The sequence below is a fragment of the Rhincodon typus genome, chromosome 4 (genome assembly GCF_021869965.1).
Source record: "Rhincodon typus isolate 14 chromosome 4, sRhiTyp1.1, whole genome shotgun sequence".
NCBI classification, from domain to species: Eukaryota; Metazoa; Chordata; class Chondrichthyes; order Orectolobiformes; family Rhincodontidae; genus Rhincodon; species Rhincodon typus.
Window position 1 is genome coordinate 119,300,693 of NC_063335.1, and position 15,828 is coordinate 119,316,520.

The following is a 15,828-nucleotide window of genomic DNA, read 5'->3' on the forward strand; positions in this document are numbered from 1 at the left end:
AGCGTTCCAGAAAATCTCAACCCAAACTGGAAGAATAACACTTCATTTTCTGCTTGGGAACACTGCAACTTTCTGGACTCTCATATCAAGGTCAATAATTTTTAGGGTCTGAGCACCTTCTCCCATGTCTTTACTCTAACCCACACACAAATCCTTGAGCCTTGTCATCACATGGCCTGGTACCACAAACAATCCATTGTCAGCCACCAACAGTCCCCATTAGCAGCTATTCATTCTCCCAGGCTGATGTTGGTCCCTGGGTTCCATCTTTACCTATCATTTAGTCCTTCCCCCTCCAGCCACACCTTTCCCAGCACATAAAGCAAACTCTTCGCAGCTACAATCAGTTCTGAAGCATCACTAGACCTAAAATTTTAGTTACACTCTGTCTTTATTGGTGCTGCCAGAGTTTTTCCAGCAATTCCTTTTTTTTTTCCCCAAAAAAAAAAAAAAAAAAAAAAAACTTATACAACTCTATTTAGTTACTGAACACAGAGCTTCAGTGAATTTGCTGCCAGGGTTGCTACTGAATGCATATCAGCAACAAGCAACATACGCAATACACAGAGGCAGCTTTATTAGACAGATTTCATGGTAACAAAAAAAGATTTCAACAGAGGATAATGTCGTCAAGTTTTCTTCTCCAGGGGATATTAGTGAACCAGTTGGGTTTTAATGCCAATCCACCCAGTTGCATTGTCACCATGACTGAGGCCAGCTTCCTAATTCCAGTTCAACACTTCCTAATTCAATACTATACAAAGGTCGGTTTAGTTCAGTTGGCTGGATGATTGGTTTGTGAAACAGCGTGACGCTGACAGCATAGGTTTAATTCCTGCACCGCAAGGACTCTCCTTCTCAACCTCTCCCCTCGAAGGTGTGGTGGCCCTCAGATTATATCATCACCAGTTGTGTCTCTCTAATGGGTGAGCAGCCCTATGGACTGATAAGACTATGACAACTTGATTATACAAAATAGAAATCACATTCCTTGCAATCAGTGCTCTAGTAAAATAAACAGAATGCTGGAGAAACATACCAGATCTGGCAGAATCTGTAGCGAAAGAATCAGGGTTAACGTTTTGAGTCTGGAATGACGACTCTTTCATATGTTCACACTGGACTCAATGTTAACTATTTCTGTCCACAGATGCTCCCACACCCACTAACTTCTCCAGCATTCTCTATGTTTATTTCAGATTTCTATTATCTGAAGTATTTATTCCAGTAATATAACTATTGAAGTAACAAAAATACAAAGCATACTGAAGTTATTTTTGGTTTATGTTCTCAATGGCAGTTTGAAAACAAACACTTAGAAGTTTTAGAATCAGCCCTACCCTGTGGCCTTGTGTCGTAGATCAATGATAACATCCACTTCAATCTGGCAGCAGTTGAAAAGAACAAGAGTAACAGGTACTATACATAAACTGCAGAACAAAGAAAACAAAATCACAAAACTGTTAATAGATTCTTAGTGCCTGAACAAACTTCTAACGTAACACAAAGCTGATATACTAGAATTCTAAATATTTCTAAACTGACCTATCTTTGACAAAAAGGCCATAAAAGTCAAAAATATTTGTCTGAATGCAGGAAGTACACTAGCCACTTGATTTACCAATCACATGCAATTATAAAAACAGAGTCAATTATGGTATAACTCAATAACTCCAATATTTTCTTAACCTCCACTAACTTGCCTTTTATCAATTTCAGTCCTATGACCGAACTAATTATTTTGCTGCAATGTGTCTAAGTTTAGTTATAAATTTATATTTTAGAAATCATAAACTAGTTAAAAGGGAGAACAATTTATCAGTAAGGAGAATTAATCCAGATTCAAAAAGATTTTCAGCTAAATAGTAAATACCAATCTTTTTAAATCAGATTTTGCTAAATATATTGTTATGGACCAGACCAAACCTCCTTCAAATGTATCAACACAACAGCCTAGAACACAACTTCAGGCTTATTTAAAGGCAAGCATAAGGTACGATGTTGCAGATGTTACTCAGCTTTAAGCAAAACATTATTCTTATGCCCAGTTAAAATACAAAACAAAAAAAAAAAAAGAGAAGAATTGGTGTCACTTTAACTCGTGGAAAACTTAACAATAATAGATTATTTAACTAAACAGCAACTGTTCCAATATAGTAACATCCCATAAACACATCCTTGGCAAAAGGCAAGTTCTGTAAAATAGATTCTCTCTGTCAGAATGATGGGAGACAAAGAATTCTACCCTTTTACATGGCTGAGGGGGATGTAACAGGTTCCACAGTCAATTTCAAAAGCACAACTGAAACGTACATTAAAACCCTGGTTCTGAGGGAAGCCATCTCCACCTGTTGATGATGCTTCTATTGTTTTAACTTTAAAAAGTATCCAGGGCCTCACAAGCTGTTTGCTTTCTTGGACTGGAAGAGACAACTCTACACACCTCTGGCTCAAAACATCTCCAAAAACCAAAAAAAGGACAAAATACACCTCTCAAAACCATAATATCACCACAATATTATGATGAAAGGTGTCCAATTCATTATCACATGGAAAGTTTGTATTTTAAAAGTGGCAGAATTGGAATCAGACAAAATTCAATAGTGAGTCAAAGGTGCAAATATCCAGAAAGGGTAACTAAAAACTTCAAAGAGAAAGACTTTAAAAAAGGACTTAAAAAAGGAGGGTACAAAGTTAAGAAATTCCAGGCCATAAAACTATTACCAAATAGGTAAACAGAGGGCCCTAGGGAAGGTTAGGCCAGATTTGGAGCTCTGCAACATCTTAAAAAAAAATTCATTCATGAGATGTGAGAGTCGCTGGCCAGACTAGCACTTATTACCCATTCCTAATTGCTCAGAGGACAATTAAGAGTCACATTGCTGTGGGTCTGGAGTCATATGTAGGTCAGACGAGATAAAGGATGGCAGTTTCCTTCTTTGAAAGGCATAAGTGAACTTGATGGATTTTTCCTAACAGTCAATTTGACACTTAATTCCAGCCTTCTATAGAATTTGAATTCCATCTGCCAAGACAGAGGTTCTGGATTAATAGTCAACCAATAATACCACTAGGTAAAGTTTAAGAACATTAGCAATAGGGAGGGGAAGGACACAAAGTGATTTAAACATGACCACAAGTGCTGGATCATGTAAACTGACAAGCATGAGGGACAGCAGAGAAGTAAGGGTGACATTTCAGAATAACGCGCTTTGGTCTTCCTCATGTTTAAGTGGAAGAAACCGTAGGACATTTAGGACTGAATGTTGAAGTGGATATGATAGAACGGAGTGGAGGAGGCAGCAGATGTGTATACAGCAAATATTTATAGTGTCTTTAGCATGATAGAAACAGGGCCCAAAGCATTTCACAGGAATATTATGAAAAAGTTTGAAATTTGGTCACCCAACATGATGTTAGGTGACCAAAGGTTTAACTAAGGGACGAAAGTGCTTTAGAGGGGTAAAGACTGTAGTTTGCAACATGGTCACCAATGCTGGAGTAATTAAACTTGGAGTTTCACAAGAGGCCTGACCCAGAGAACCACAGAGAGGTCAGGAGTCACAGGGCTGAAGTAACTGGGCCTCAACTTTGATAATTAAGTTACCAAGAAACGGTTGTAAATGAGGAAGAGGTGGCAGCTAAGGACAGATACAAGGAGCACTCTATGGCTAACAATTGGGTATTGGAGGAGGTAGATGAAGAAGCTATTGCTGATACTGATCTAGCTACATCTGAAAAGGTAAGAGTAGAAGTAATCAAGGTCAAAGGAGGAGAGACACTGGAGGGGAAAAGGTCTAAGTGCCCATATGAAGAGGTACAAGTCAAGGAGGAGAAAGGCAGTGCATGATGTTCACAGGTATGCCACTGAAAACATTGATGTTTTAGAGCTGTGGCAGAAGTGGAAACCTAAAAGGCCAGCAGAGAATTGGAAAAACAGGAATGGGACAAGACAACATGCTCAGGAACTATGAAAAGCAACAGGAGATTGGAGGTGGGACTCCAGTTTGGCAAGGGTAGAGAAGAGGAAGACAAAGATCTTTGGAGGCCAAGGGCAGAAACTATTTGAAATATCAGCTACCATGGGTGTCAGGAAGAGAATTTGCATGGTCAGCAATTTACTCAGGTGAGTTTCATGGCAAGATAAAAACTTAGAGAGGAGGTACAAGACAGAGACCTGGACAAGTGGGAACCTGTAAGGAGGCTTGGTGGGAAAGGAGTGATTGCAGAAGCAACTGAACAGATGGTATCAAGGTCAGTGACAAAATATAGGCACATGAGATCCTGGCAATATGCGAGTGGAGGAAACAGGTCAGACAGGGTGAAAAAGAGGCTACTTGTTTGGAAACTAAGCTAGAAGTTAACACCCCCTCCTCCAAGATGATCCTGGCATAATGCAATTAAGGCCGTTGGAGAATAAAACCGAACAGTGCATAAAATAGGAAACCTTTACTCAAGAAACTAACAAAATGACATTTATATGCTGTATGGGTATGCTGTAGTGAGGAACAATCTTTCAATCTTACATTCACAATCTACCATGATAATCAGCCCAATAATTAATTCTTTCCCATCAAGCATATTTAAGCATGGTTAATTCCATGCCAGGACACCGCCAATTAGTCATGCTTAAAAAGCAAATTACAAACCTCTTTTGATGAAATGGATGGTCATAGTATTCAGGGTAATGCAGGCTGATCTTAATAAGATGGGAGAGCTGTTCCATGCTCGGTCTTGCAGGCAGCTGTGGCTGTTCAGGTCGCACAAATTTCAGCAGGGCCATTTCCTGTGCTTCCTGGAACATGCAAGACAGGGATCAAAATAAAATATGCAAACTTGGCAACTTTTATTTCTTCCCAAAACTGAACACGATAGGAATCATTACCCAAGGTGTGGAAAATTTCTGCAATTCACACAACGCCTTTGAATGCGTGGTTGCCGGAAGCAATTACAAAATCAGAGACCAGCTCCAGCACATGACCACATTCAGGCAGTGCATTCCAAATCCTAAGGCACATGGACTGCAGTGGTTCAAAGCAGCAGCAGCTCACCACCACCTTCTCAAGGGCTCTGCAGACAGACAATAAATCCTGGCCTAGCCAGTGACACACACATCCCATGAGTGAAAAAAAAACTCACTCACTACTTGAAGATGCTTCTTCTCAGGTCATCATTGTTGGCTGTCCTCCCAGTCCTCTGGCACTCCTCCAGTGGACAGAGAGGACTTGAAAATTCATGCCAAAGTCCCTGCAGTCTCCCTTCTTGCCTCCCACAGCAGCCTTGGATACATTGTATATCAGGCTGAGGATTTATCCATTATTAAGCCTGCTAAAACCACTAATACCTCCTCCCTCAAAGCTAATTTGTTCAAGTACATCACAGTTCTCCTCCCTTGTTCTCTATGAATAGAGATGCAAAGCATTCACTGAAAACCTCAGCTGCATCTTGGATTGTCATTTGGGTCCCTAATGGGCCCTACTCTTTCCCTATTTGTTCTTTTGCCTCTAATATACTAATAAAACACCTTTGGATTTTCCTCGAAGTTATCTGCAGTGCTTTTCTCCCCCCCCGGATTTCCCATTTTTCCTCTCCTAACTTTAAGTAATCTCCTGCATTTTCTATACTCCTCTGCACACCTGCTGTTTTGAGCCTTCAGCGCCTATAGCAAATTTCCTTTTTTTTTCCCCCCCCTCTCATCTCTCCAATCCTGTACATCTCTCCACATCCAGGGTCTTTTCATTTGTTGGTCCCACCCTTCATGAACACAATGACTTGATCAGAGTTCAAGAGATCTTGTTGCGACTACATGTGGAGGACTGTCTGCAGTTTTGATCTCCGCATCTATGGAAGTACGGACTTACCACAGAGGGAGTGCAGCAGAGGATCACTAGCTGATACCAGGGATGATAGGACTGTCCTATGAGGGTAGTTTGGTTTGACTAGGCCTGCATTCACTGGAGTTTAGAAGGATGAGAGGGGGATCTGATTGAAGTGTATAAAATTCCAGCAAGGCTGGCCAGACTAGATACAGGGAGGATGTTTCCCTTGGGTTGGGGAGTCTAGAATCGGGGATACAATCTCTGGATATGGAGTAGACCATTTAGGACAGAGTTGAGGAAACATTTCTTCACTCATAGCACGGTCAACCTGTGGAATTTTCTACTATAGGAGGCTGCGGAAGCTGGTCACCGAGTATATTCAAGAAAGAGATTAATCCATTTTTAAGAGATTAAAAGACATGATGGGCCATGGTGGGAAAGCAGAAATATGGCAAATAAGATAGATGATCAGCCATAACCATACTGAGTGGCACAGCAGGTTTGAAGGGCCAAATAGCCAACTCCTGCTCTCGGTTTTGTACGTTTCCCCAAGTTCTAATTGATAGAGGCATTGGCACGGAGAAAGCACCACAACCTGCTGACCCCTACAACTACACTAAGAGTTGCTCATTCAGAAAGTCAATGCAGACACAGTAAGCTAGACAGCCTCATTGCACGCTCTAACAATTCTGTGACTGAGAGAAAGTAACTTATATTACTATCAAAGTAAATTTCAAGAGGGAACAGATTCAAACTAAGTAAAGGGTAAATACAGGCCTGATATTATGATCTCATTCTTCACACAAAGAATTGTCAACATATGGCAGAAACTTCTTTATGGGAGATGAAACCACATGGAATTATTTTATATAAACAATCAGTTGTTACATGGGGATTGGAAAATATTTCTGGCTGGATAAAATCGATAGGCTTGCAAGGTGCTTTTCACTTTTAATATGTGCAGTCCAGAGCTCCAGGAAAATACCAACATAGGTCATATTTAGATTGAGAAGATCAATTTCAGAAGTGCAATAAAAGAGCAAAAGACAAACAAACAATCCCGCTATTGGACTGGACTGGACTGATCTAGGCTGCAAAAAGTCACAAAAGTGCAGCAGCAATGGCCGAGTCAGTAATGTGTTACCTGTACTTGAGGCAAAGAACTGGCTTCTTTTCCAATTGACTCCAGAGCAACATGAAGCTGGCCTTCCAATATAAGCTGCTTATTGTCCTCAACAACATATGCCTGTAACAAGAAAGGTAAACTAAATTTCCATGCCATAAGTATTTCATTGAAATTTCAGCCATTGTACAGTGAGAAACGGTTCCTTCTCTAAACTACACACTGTATTAACAGAATGTAGACCAGGTACAAGACATTATCAGTTCACATATGAAGTGTTGCTCCCTTACTCTGTTCATAATTAGTCTAATCGTGGTCGGTCAACTTTTCACTAAATTGCAAACGCATGTTCTGCACCTAGATGGCCATTAAAGCTAATCAAGTCAATCCCAAAATACTAACAAAGGTGGATGCCTCCCCAAGCCCCTCCCCAGCCCCCACGCCCTGACTGTAACGTACACAGCAAATTTGTCTATTTCCATACAGATTAAGAAAACTCATGAAATAAGGCACTAGCTACGAATAAACACAGGTCAATACTAACAATTCTACAGTTTTCCTCATTTCTGGAGGCATCTTTTGAGTTGGTTACTATTTTCAATCAGACAAGCATCCTTTGGCAGCAAGTTTCGACTAATGGGCTATCAGCTTCACCTCATGACACTCAGGTATCCCTTTCAGGCAAGAGCAAGCTGAGAACCTCGCTTGGTGGTTGAAACAGAAGATTCTGAAGGGGCTGAGAGGATGTTTTCCCTCACGGGAGGATCTGGGACCAGAAGGCAGAGTCTCAGAGTAAAGGCGCACCAATTTAAGGCTGAAGTGAGGAAGAATTTCTTCTCTCGGAGGGTTGTGGGTTTGGAGCTCCTTTCCACAGGAGAGCTGTGGGGGCAAAGTCCTTGCATACATTTAAGGCTGAGTTTGACAGATTTGGTGATGAGTTGGGGAATCAAGGGTTATGGGAAAAAGGCAGGAAAGTGGACGTGAAGAATGTTCACAGAATCCCTACAGTGGAAAAACAGGCCGTTTGGCCCAAGAAGTCCACACTAACTCTCTAAAGAGCATCCCACCTAGATTCACCCTTCGACTGGATCCCTGTAACCCTGCATTTTCCCATGGCTAATCCACCTAACCTGCACATCTTTGGACTGTGGGAGGAAACCAAAGCACCCAGAGGAAACCCGCACAGACATGGGGAGAATGTGCAAACTCCACACAGACGGTTACTCAAGGATAGTCTCAAACCTGGGTCCCGAGGTGTTGTGAGGCAGCAGTGCTAACCGCTGAGCCACCGATGTTGTCGGATTAGCTATGAACCTACTGAATGGCAGAGCAGGCTCAAGGGGCTGAATGGCCTATTTCTTGTGGTCTTATGGTTTCCCTGACAGACCACTACAAATGATAAGTTGCTTCCTTTGACCCCATGACAATTAGCACTCAAGTCATCCACCTCAGCAGAACTAGATTTACCCATCACAACCAGTAAGAACAGAATGACTACTTCTGCTAATCAGTTATTGAAATGTCACCCATATATTACCTTGCACCAAACCACTTTTGCCCATCATCCATTGCTATGTCAAAGATATCAATGGACTGGCCAGGTAAGCAGAGAAGTGACAAATGGAATTCGACACTCAGAAGTGAGGGGTGATGCATTTGCAGAGATCAAACAAGGCAAAAAAGTGTACAATTAATGGAAAAAAGTGCCGAGGGGTAGAGAAGTGAGGAACATTGAAGCCAGTCCATAGTTACCCGAAGTTGGGTAAGTTAGTCAATAAGTTAGTTTGGAAGGCATGTGAAATCCTTTACTTTATTAGTTGAGATACAGAGTACAAGAATCAGGTGGTTATACTAAAACTGTAGAAACCATTAATTAGGCCACAATATGAGCAGTATTTTTGCTCACCTCTTTCCAGAAAGGATGCAATTACATTTGGGAGGGGACTGTGCAGATTTACCAGGACGTTGCCAGGACAGGAAAATTACAGCTTGGGAGAAGGACTGGATAGGCGGAGGTTGTTTTCTTTGGAACAGAAAAGACTGAGGGGAGATTTGACAGATGTACAAAATAGTGAGGGGCCCCAGAGTGGACGGGAAGGACCAATTTACCTTAGAGAGAACAGAACAGTGACAATTTAAGAGTTAACATGACTGATAGAAAAGTTAGATGGTAGGGGGGGGGGAATAAAACATTTGAGCACCTGGAGGCTGGAACTTGCTACCTGAAAGCATACTAGGGGCAGAAACATTCAACTCATCAACAGGTGAATGAATTTTCACTTCATATGCTGGAACGTGCAGGGGCACCGACAAATTGCTGGAAAATGGGATTAGGCTGGGTGGGTGGCTTGGTCTTCAGCTGCCTCAGGCACACAGTCACCTCCTTCTGTGCTGTGAGCATAGAAAAGAGTGTACATTTGCTCCTGGTGCCCCAACCCTTTGAAATTATGGCATGTTTAAATCCCTGATAGCTTTACCACCCCTGTCTTGCTTGTGCGCTAAAATCCCTTCCCGAAACATCTCTTCACCTTTAAGGCCAGCTTTAAGGCTCAACTCAATGCCCAAGGTTTTTTAGACCCATTATTCTGCTCAGGGCAAGTAGTACTTTGAGAGGTTTCTCAATGTTATAAATGCCACAAAACAACAAGTAATCATCAAGAGTTACTGCACCTTGATGATTCAGTCAACTTGAGAAAATTTCTCATCAGATATTGAGCGGAAGAGGCAGAGAATAAAAAGTATGGTGAAGAAAAGCTCGATATCACACATTTTTAAAGACAATAGGAAGAAAGGAGACGGCCATTTGGCTCTCGAGGACAACTTGAGTCAATTCGTGATGTTAATACATTACTGGAGACTGCACTGAGCACAGACAAAATGGGCCTATTGGCCTCCTTCATTGCCACATATTTGCTGATTTCTATGGTTCTATTTGAGGGGTTTGCTGAAAATAAATGAACAAATAGCTCCACAAAATGCACACAACATACACTAGAAATTGCCAGAATCGAGCTGCATTGTCACCATCAAATTGGAGTACATTGTGGAATCTTAATACTTCATTATTTAAATAAACTATAACAGGGTAAGCAAGAACATTTTCAAATAACTGTTGATTTAGAAAGTGATTGAAACAAGTGTTTTCTATATACTCTTAAGTAAAAGAATCCTGTGCATTATTCAAAAATAAACCCTCCAATTGGCATGGCCTTTTAAAGTTCACATCATGAATGTTTAAAGTATTATACAAACCTTCCATAGTACTATTACATTGAGATCCACCTCACTACACATCTGCACCAATTTGGCAAGATCAGTAGTTTTTGGTCTCCCCGGGCCTGTAGTTGTCTGTGGTATCATCTTCCGAGATCGTGCAGCATAGCAACTTTGAAAGAAAAAGTCTGCACATGGAGTGGTTGCACTGATAATCTGTAAAACAAAGCAGAACCAAATCTCAACAATACAAATCTCGTGGCTTAGTTTGTATTTGCCAATTGCTCAACAACTACCTACAAGAAACAAAAGGCCTCCAGGACAAAATACTTTGAACTTTTTGCAAAAAACAGAAAGAAAGAAAGAAAAAAAAAATGGACGGAGCTCCAAGAATCAAACAGGTGGAAATCATGTTACTGTTTCTACATTCATTACTTAATAAAACTGCTTTTAAATTTCACTGAAATTTACAATTGACAGGACTGTTGAAAGTACGCACTAGACCCAGGTGTGAGAGAGAATGGGAACAGAAATGCAGAACTAATGTCAAAGAAGAGTCTTTAGAACTGTTCTAAAGTTGTATGCAATTCAAAACAACAATTTCTCTCTCCAAAGATGCTGCCAGACCAAAGTATTTTCAGCACTGTTTTTGTTTAGATTTTCATTGTCCACAACATTTGCTTGTATTTTAATGAGTTTTCACTCCCCTTTCAACAGTTTCACTCATTCTCTCAATCAGAACTTCTAGCGTAGAACTTGATCTTTTGAACTACAACATACTAATAATGCAGTTTTAGCAGAATGTAACTATTGTTATGCAAGGAAAAAAGAGTGTAAAGTATTCCAATTTCTACCCCAGATTAAATAAGCTTTAAAAATGTAACGCTGCTCACTGCTCCAAGAAAACAGTGAACAATAATGCAACAAGCAACTTAAGCAGTGTCCTGCCAACTCTTCTGGGTCACTATTTAAAAAAAAAATACAGGTATCAGAAAGAGTGCAAGAAAGATTTGCAAGGATGACACCACTTATGGGTGGCACATCAGTAATGTCCCTCAGGGTTCCAGGCTAATGTTCTGAGGAAACAAACAAATTGCTGGCAGCATCTGTGGAGAGAAAGAAAAGTTAACATTTCGGGTCCAGTGGCCCTTCTTCAGAACTGGGTTCAAATCCCATTCATGGTAGATGGTGGGATTTGAATTCAATATACAAAATTTGCATAAAAAGCTAGCCTAATGGCGATCATGTAACTGCTATTGATTGTCACAAATGCCTTTTCGTGAAGGAAATTTTCCATCATAGCCTGGCCTGGCCTATGTGTAAGTCCAGACCAACAACAAAGTGGTTGATTCTTAACTGTTCTCTGAAATGGCCCTACCAAGCCACTCAGTTCAAGGGCAATTAGGGATCAGCAATAAATGCCAGCCTTGCCAGTGATGCTACATCCTATGAAGAAATAAAAAACAACCTTCAGGATGCACCTATAAAAGGAAAGATGAGGGGATGGGTCTTTTTCTCTTCAAAAAAGGCTGGGGGGAGATTAAAAGTTTTGAAAATGATCCAAGATTTTGAGAGAGTGGGCAGACAATGCTCCCATTTTTGGAGAAGTGCAAAACCAGAGGCCATTAACAGAAGAAAGTATCAGAATCAGAGAACTGTTACAGTACAGGGGAGTGATGCAGCCCACCATGTCTGTAATGGCTCTCCAAAGACAATCACAACAATGCCATCTTCCTGCTTTTTCATGACCCTGCATATTGTTTTGCTCATTTCCTTTACTCTGAAAGCAACAAGAATGTGGAAGTCTCAACACAAAAAAACAGGATAAAACAGACAGTATAGATGCACTGAAAGAGAAACTAAGCAAGGGAGAAAGGAGCAGAGGGCTACAATGGAAGCTTGAGGAACAAAGCCAGGAGCAAATTCAAGAGGAACAGAAATCCCAGTACTGACGGAGTCAAATGGCCTGAGGCTACACAACCTACAAAATCCCCAAGTCCAATAGATCCATGAGAATTAGCTGAATCGCCCACTACAACATACCATGCATTCTACTCGCAAGAGCTATGGAAAGTGAGTGTTCACAGCAATTACTCTAATAAGTTAACTTATTAGCAGCAAGAGACAGCACTTCCTCTTTACTTCAAAGAAAAAGAGCTTACCTTTCCTACCATTACAAACTATGAAATGATTCAGTCATGTTGGAACTCCCTAGAACACCAGGCAATCAATTTTCAGCTTTTGCCTCTGAACAACCAACACTTGGAAGCACAATCTGGGAAACATGGAAGGATCTTCCAGGGTGGTTACAAAGGCATTTAGTATGTTTGCCTTCATTGATCACCATTGAGTATAGGAGTTGAGACATAATATTGATGTTGTACAGGATGTTGGTGAGGCCACTTTTGGATTACTGTGTACAGTTCTCGTCGCCCTGCTATAGGAATTGAAGAAAGTTCAGAAAAGATTTACCAGGATGTTGCTGGGACTGGAGGATTTCAGTTATAAAGGATAGGCTGGAACTTTTCCCCCCACTGGAGCATGGGAGGTTGAGGGGTGACCTTATTGAAGTTTATAAAATCATGAGGGGTATACATACAGTGAATAGCAAAGGTCTTTTCTCCACAATGCAGGAGTTCAAAACTAGGGGAAATATTTTAAGGTGAGAGGAGAAAGATTAAAAATGGACCCAAGCAGCAACTTATTCACACAGAGGGTGGTTCATGTGTGGAATGAAGTGCCAGAGGAACTGGGAGATGCAGGAGTAGTTACAACATTTAAGAAACATTTTAACAGATACATGGATAGAGTGATTTAGAGGAATACAGACCAAATGCAGGCAAGCGGGGCTAGTTTAGTTTGGGAAACTTGGTTGGCATGGATGAGTTGGATGGAACGGTCTGTTTCTGACCTGTAGGAGTCTATGACCTCTACCAAGACATGCAGAAAACAAATTTGTAGGATGATTGGGAAATTACAAACATAACTGTAAAATTCACTGGTTTGCCAAGGTCTTCCAACGGAACAAAATCTGCCACATTACAGCCCCCACACCAGCTGTGTTAACAGCAAACAGCAAGGAAGCTGGTGCATTCCAAGTCATCCCAAATACATTTGCAGGATTGCGTCAAAACTGACCCAGCTTAAAAACTCTGCAGAGATTATCAGCAATGAGCTGCAAGACCCAGCTAGAAACTTGAGCTACCAATGTCAAAGTCAAAAAGAATAACAAAATCCTGCTGCAGGTTAAAGATCACAGCACATTACATAGCTGATTCTCATGGAGGCACGTTATCTAGTTATAACTTTTCTCGTATATAAAACATGGCTTCAACTGCTTCCATCACCTTTTCGGACGAATTGCCAATGTTAAATACTTAAAAGAATAAAATCCCCCACATGTTCCAGCAATCACAAGCATAGCAGAAAATTAGTTGCAAGAAATGCACTGAAATCGAGTGGTAAGGAATTAAGCTTACTCACTTGTTCGCTCCCCAGAACGATATCTGCAAATATATACTTTCCTTCTATACATGAGGTAGCTAAGAAAGCAAAAAAGTGATTCATCTTTATTGTTGTCACCATTCTAAATGCTAAACTATTAGAAAGAAATTAAAGACTGCAAACATCCAGATTTTATGACCTCACCTTCTGAATTCTGATACCTTATTGCTCGAAAGCAGAGTTTTGCCCTCTCCCGACTGCCAAGTTTTGCATCTGAAATATCAAAATGCAAACAGAGAAAAGAGTTATACAAGGAGCGGAAAAAGAATTGTTAAAGCACCGAAAAAAAGCCAGCCATTCAGCCCATCAGGTCAACAAAGACTCTAAGCAGATACAGAAATAACAAGGTGTAGAGCTGGATGAACACAGCAGGCCAAGCAGCATCAGAGGAGCAGGAAGGCTGACGTCTCAGGTCTGCACCCTTCTTCAGAAATGGGGGAGGGGAAGGGGATTCTGAAATAAATTAGGGAGAGAGGGGGAGGCAGATAGAAGATGGATAAAAAGGAGAAGACAGGTGGAGAGGAGACAGACTGGTCAAAGAGGTGGGGATGGAGCTAGTAAAGGTGAGTGTAGGTGGGGAGGTAGGGAGGAGATAGGTCAGTCCAGGGAGGACAGACAGGTCAAGGGGGTGGGATGAGGCTAGTAGGTAGGAGATGGGGCTGGGGCTGGGGCTTGAGGTGGGAAGGACAGGTTAGGGAGGCGGGGACAAGCTGGGCTGGTTTTGGGATGCGGTGGCGGCGAAGGTGGAAGAAGAGAGAGAGGGGAAATTTTGAAGCTTGTGAAGTCCACATTGATACCATTGGGCTGCAGGGTTCCCAAGCAAAAATGAGGTGCTGTTCCTGCAACCTTCGGGTAGCATCGCTGTAGCACTGCAGGAGGCCCAGGATGGACATGTCGTCTGAGGAATGGGAGGGGGAGTTGAAATGATTCGCGACTGGGAAGTGCAGTTGTTTAGTGCGAACCGAGCGTAGGTGTTCTGCAAAGCGGGTCCCAAGCCTCCGCTTGGTTTCCCCGATGTAGAGGAGGCCACAATGGGAACAGCGGATACAGTATACCACATTGGCAGATGTGCAGGTGAACATCTGCTTGACGTGGAAAGTCTTCTTGGGGCCTGGGATGGGGCTGAGGGAGGTGGTGTAGGGGCAGGTGTAGCACTTCCTGCGGTTGCAGAGAAAAGTGCCGGGTGTGGTGGGGCTGGAGGGGAGTGTGGAGCGGACAAGGGAGTCCCAGAGAGTGTGGTCCCTCCGGAAAGCAGATAAGGGTGGGGAGGGAAAGAAAGATGTCTTTGGTGGTGGGGTCGGATTGCAGATGACGGAAGTATTGGAGGATGATGGTTGGATCCGGAGGTTGGTGGGGTGGTACGTGAGGATGAGGGGGACTGTTTTGGTTGTTATTGCAGGGAAGGTGTGTAAGGGATGAGTTGCGGGAAATGCGGGAGACACGGTAGAGGGCATTCTTAACCCCGGGGGTGGGGTGGGGTTGCCGTCCTTGAAAAACAAGGACATCTGAGATGTTCGGGAGTGGAATGCCTCATCCTGGGAGCAGATGTGGCTGAGGCGAAAGAATTGGCAAAAGGGGATGGCATTTTTGCAGGAAGGTGGATGTGAGGTGGTGTATTCTAGGTAGCTGTGGGAGTTGGTGGGCTTGAAATGGATATCGGTTTCCAGGTGGTCCTCTTCCTACCACCTCCTTGATCGTGACCCCACCCCCGACCACCAAAACATCATCTCCCAAATCATCCACAACCTCATCACCTCAGGTGACCTCCCACCCACAGCCTCCAACCTCATCGTTCTCCAACCCCACACCACCCGCTTCTATCTCCTTCTCAAATTCCAAACCTGACTGCCCTGGTCGACCCATTGTCTCCACTTGCTCCTGCCCTACCGAACTTATCTCCACCTAGCTCAACTCCATTTTCTCCCACCTTGTTATCTCAGATTCTCTACCATCTGCAGTTCCTACTATCTCAGCAGATACAGTTTACCTTGTGCCATTGCCCTGCCTTCTCCCTGTAACACACACATCTTTGCTTTTCAAATAACAAACCAATTTCCAAATGTATTACATCTATTGTTTTCCTTCATCTACCTTGATTGTTACTGCCTCAAAAGAATGCTATTAAATTTGTCAGGTATGACTGCCTCTTCGTGAAGCCATGCTGACTCA

At 42.2% G+C, this 15,828-nt stretch overlaps 1 protein-coding gene across 1 annotated transcript in view; it reads right to left on the reverse strand.

Moving 5' to 3' along the window:
* Window positions 1-1,336: 1,336 nt before the first annotated feature.
* The window catches only part of LOC109932881 (trafficking protein particle complex subunit 8), a 73,446-nt gene continuing 58,954 nt past the window's right edge, over window positions 1,337-15,828 (reverse strand). The window contains exons 18-23 of the mRNA XM_048596222.1: window positions 13,804-13,872; window positions 13,639-13,697; window positions 10,195-10,371; window positions 6,964-7,065; window positions 4,650-4,795; window positions 1,337-1,430 (exon numbers count right to left, since the gene is read on the reverse strand). Coding sequence (XP_048452179.1) covers window positions 1,337-1,430; window positions 4,650-4,795; window positions 6,964-7,065; window positions 10,195-10,371; window positions 13,639-13,697; window positions 13,804-13,872 — 647 coding nt within the window. The remainder of the gene's footprint in view (window positions 1,431-4,649; window positions 4,796-6,963; window positions 7,066-10,194; window positions 10,372-13,638; window positions 13,698-13,803; window positions 13,873-15,828) is intronic.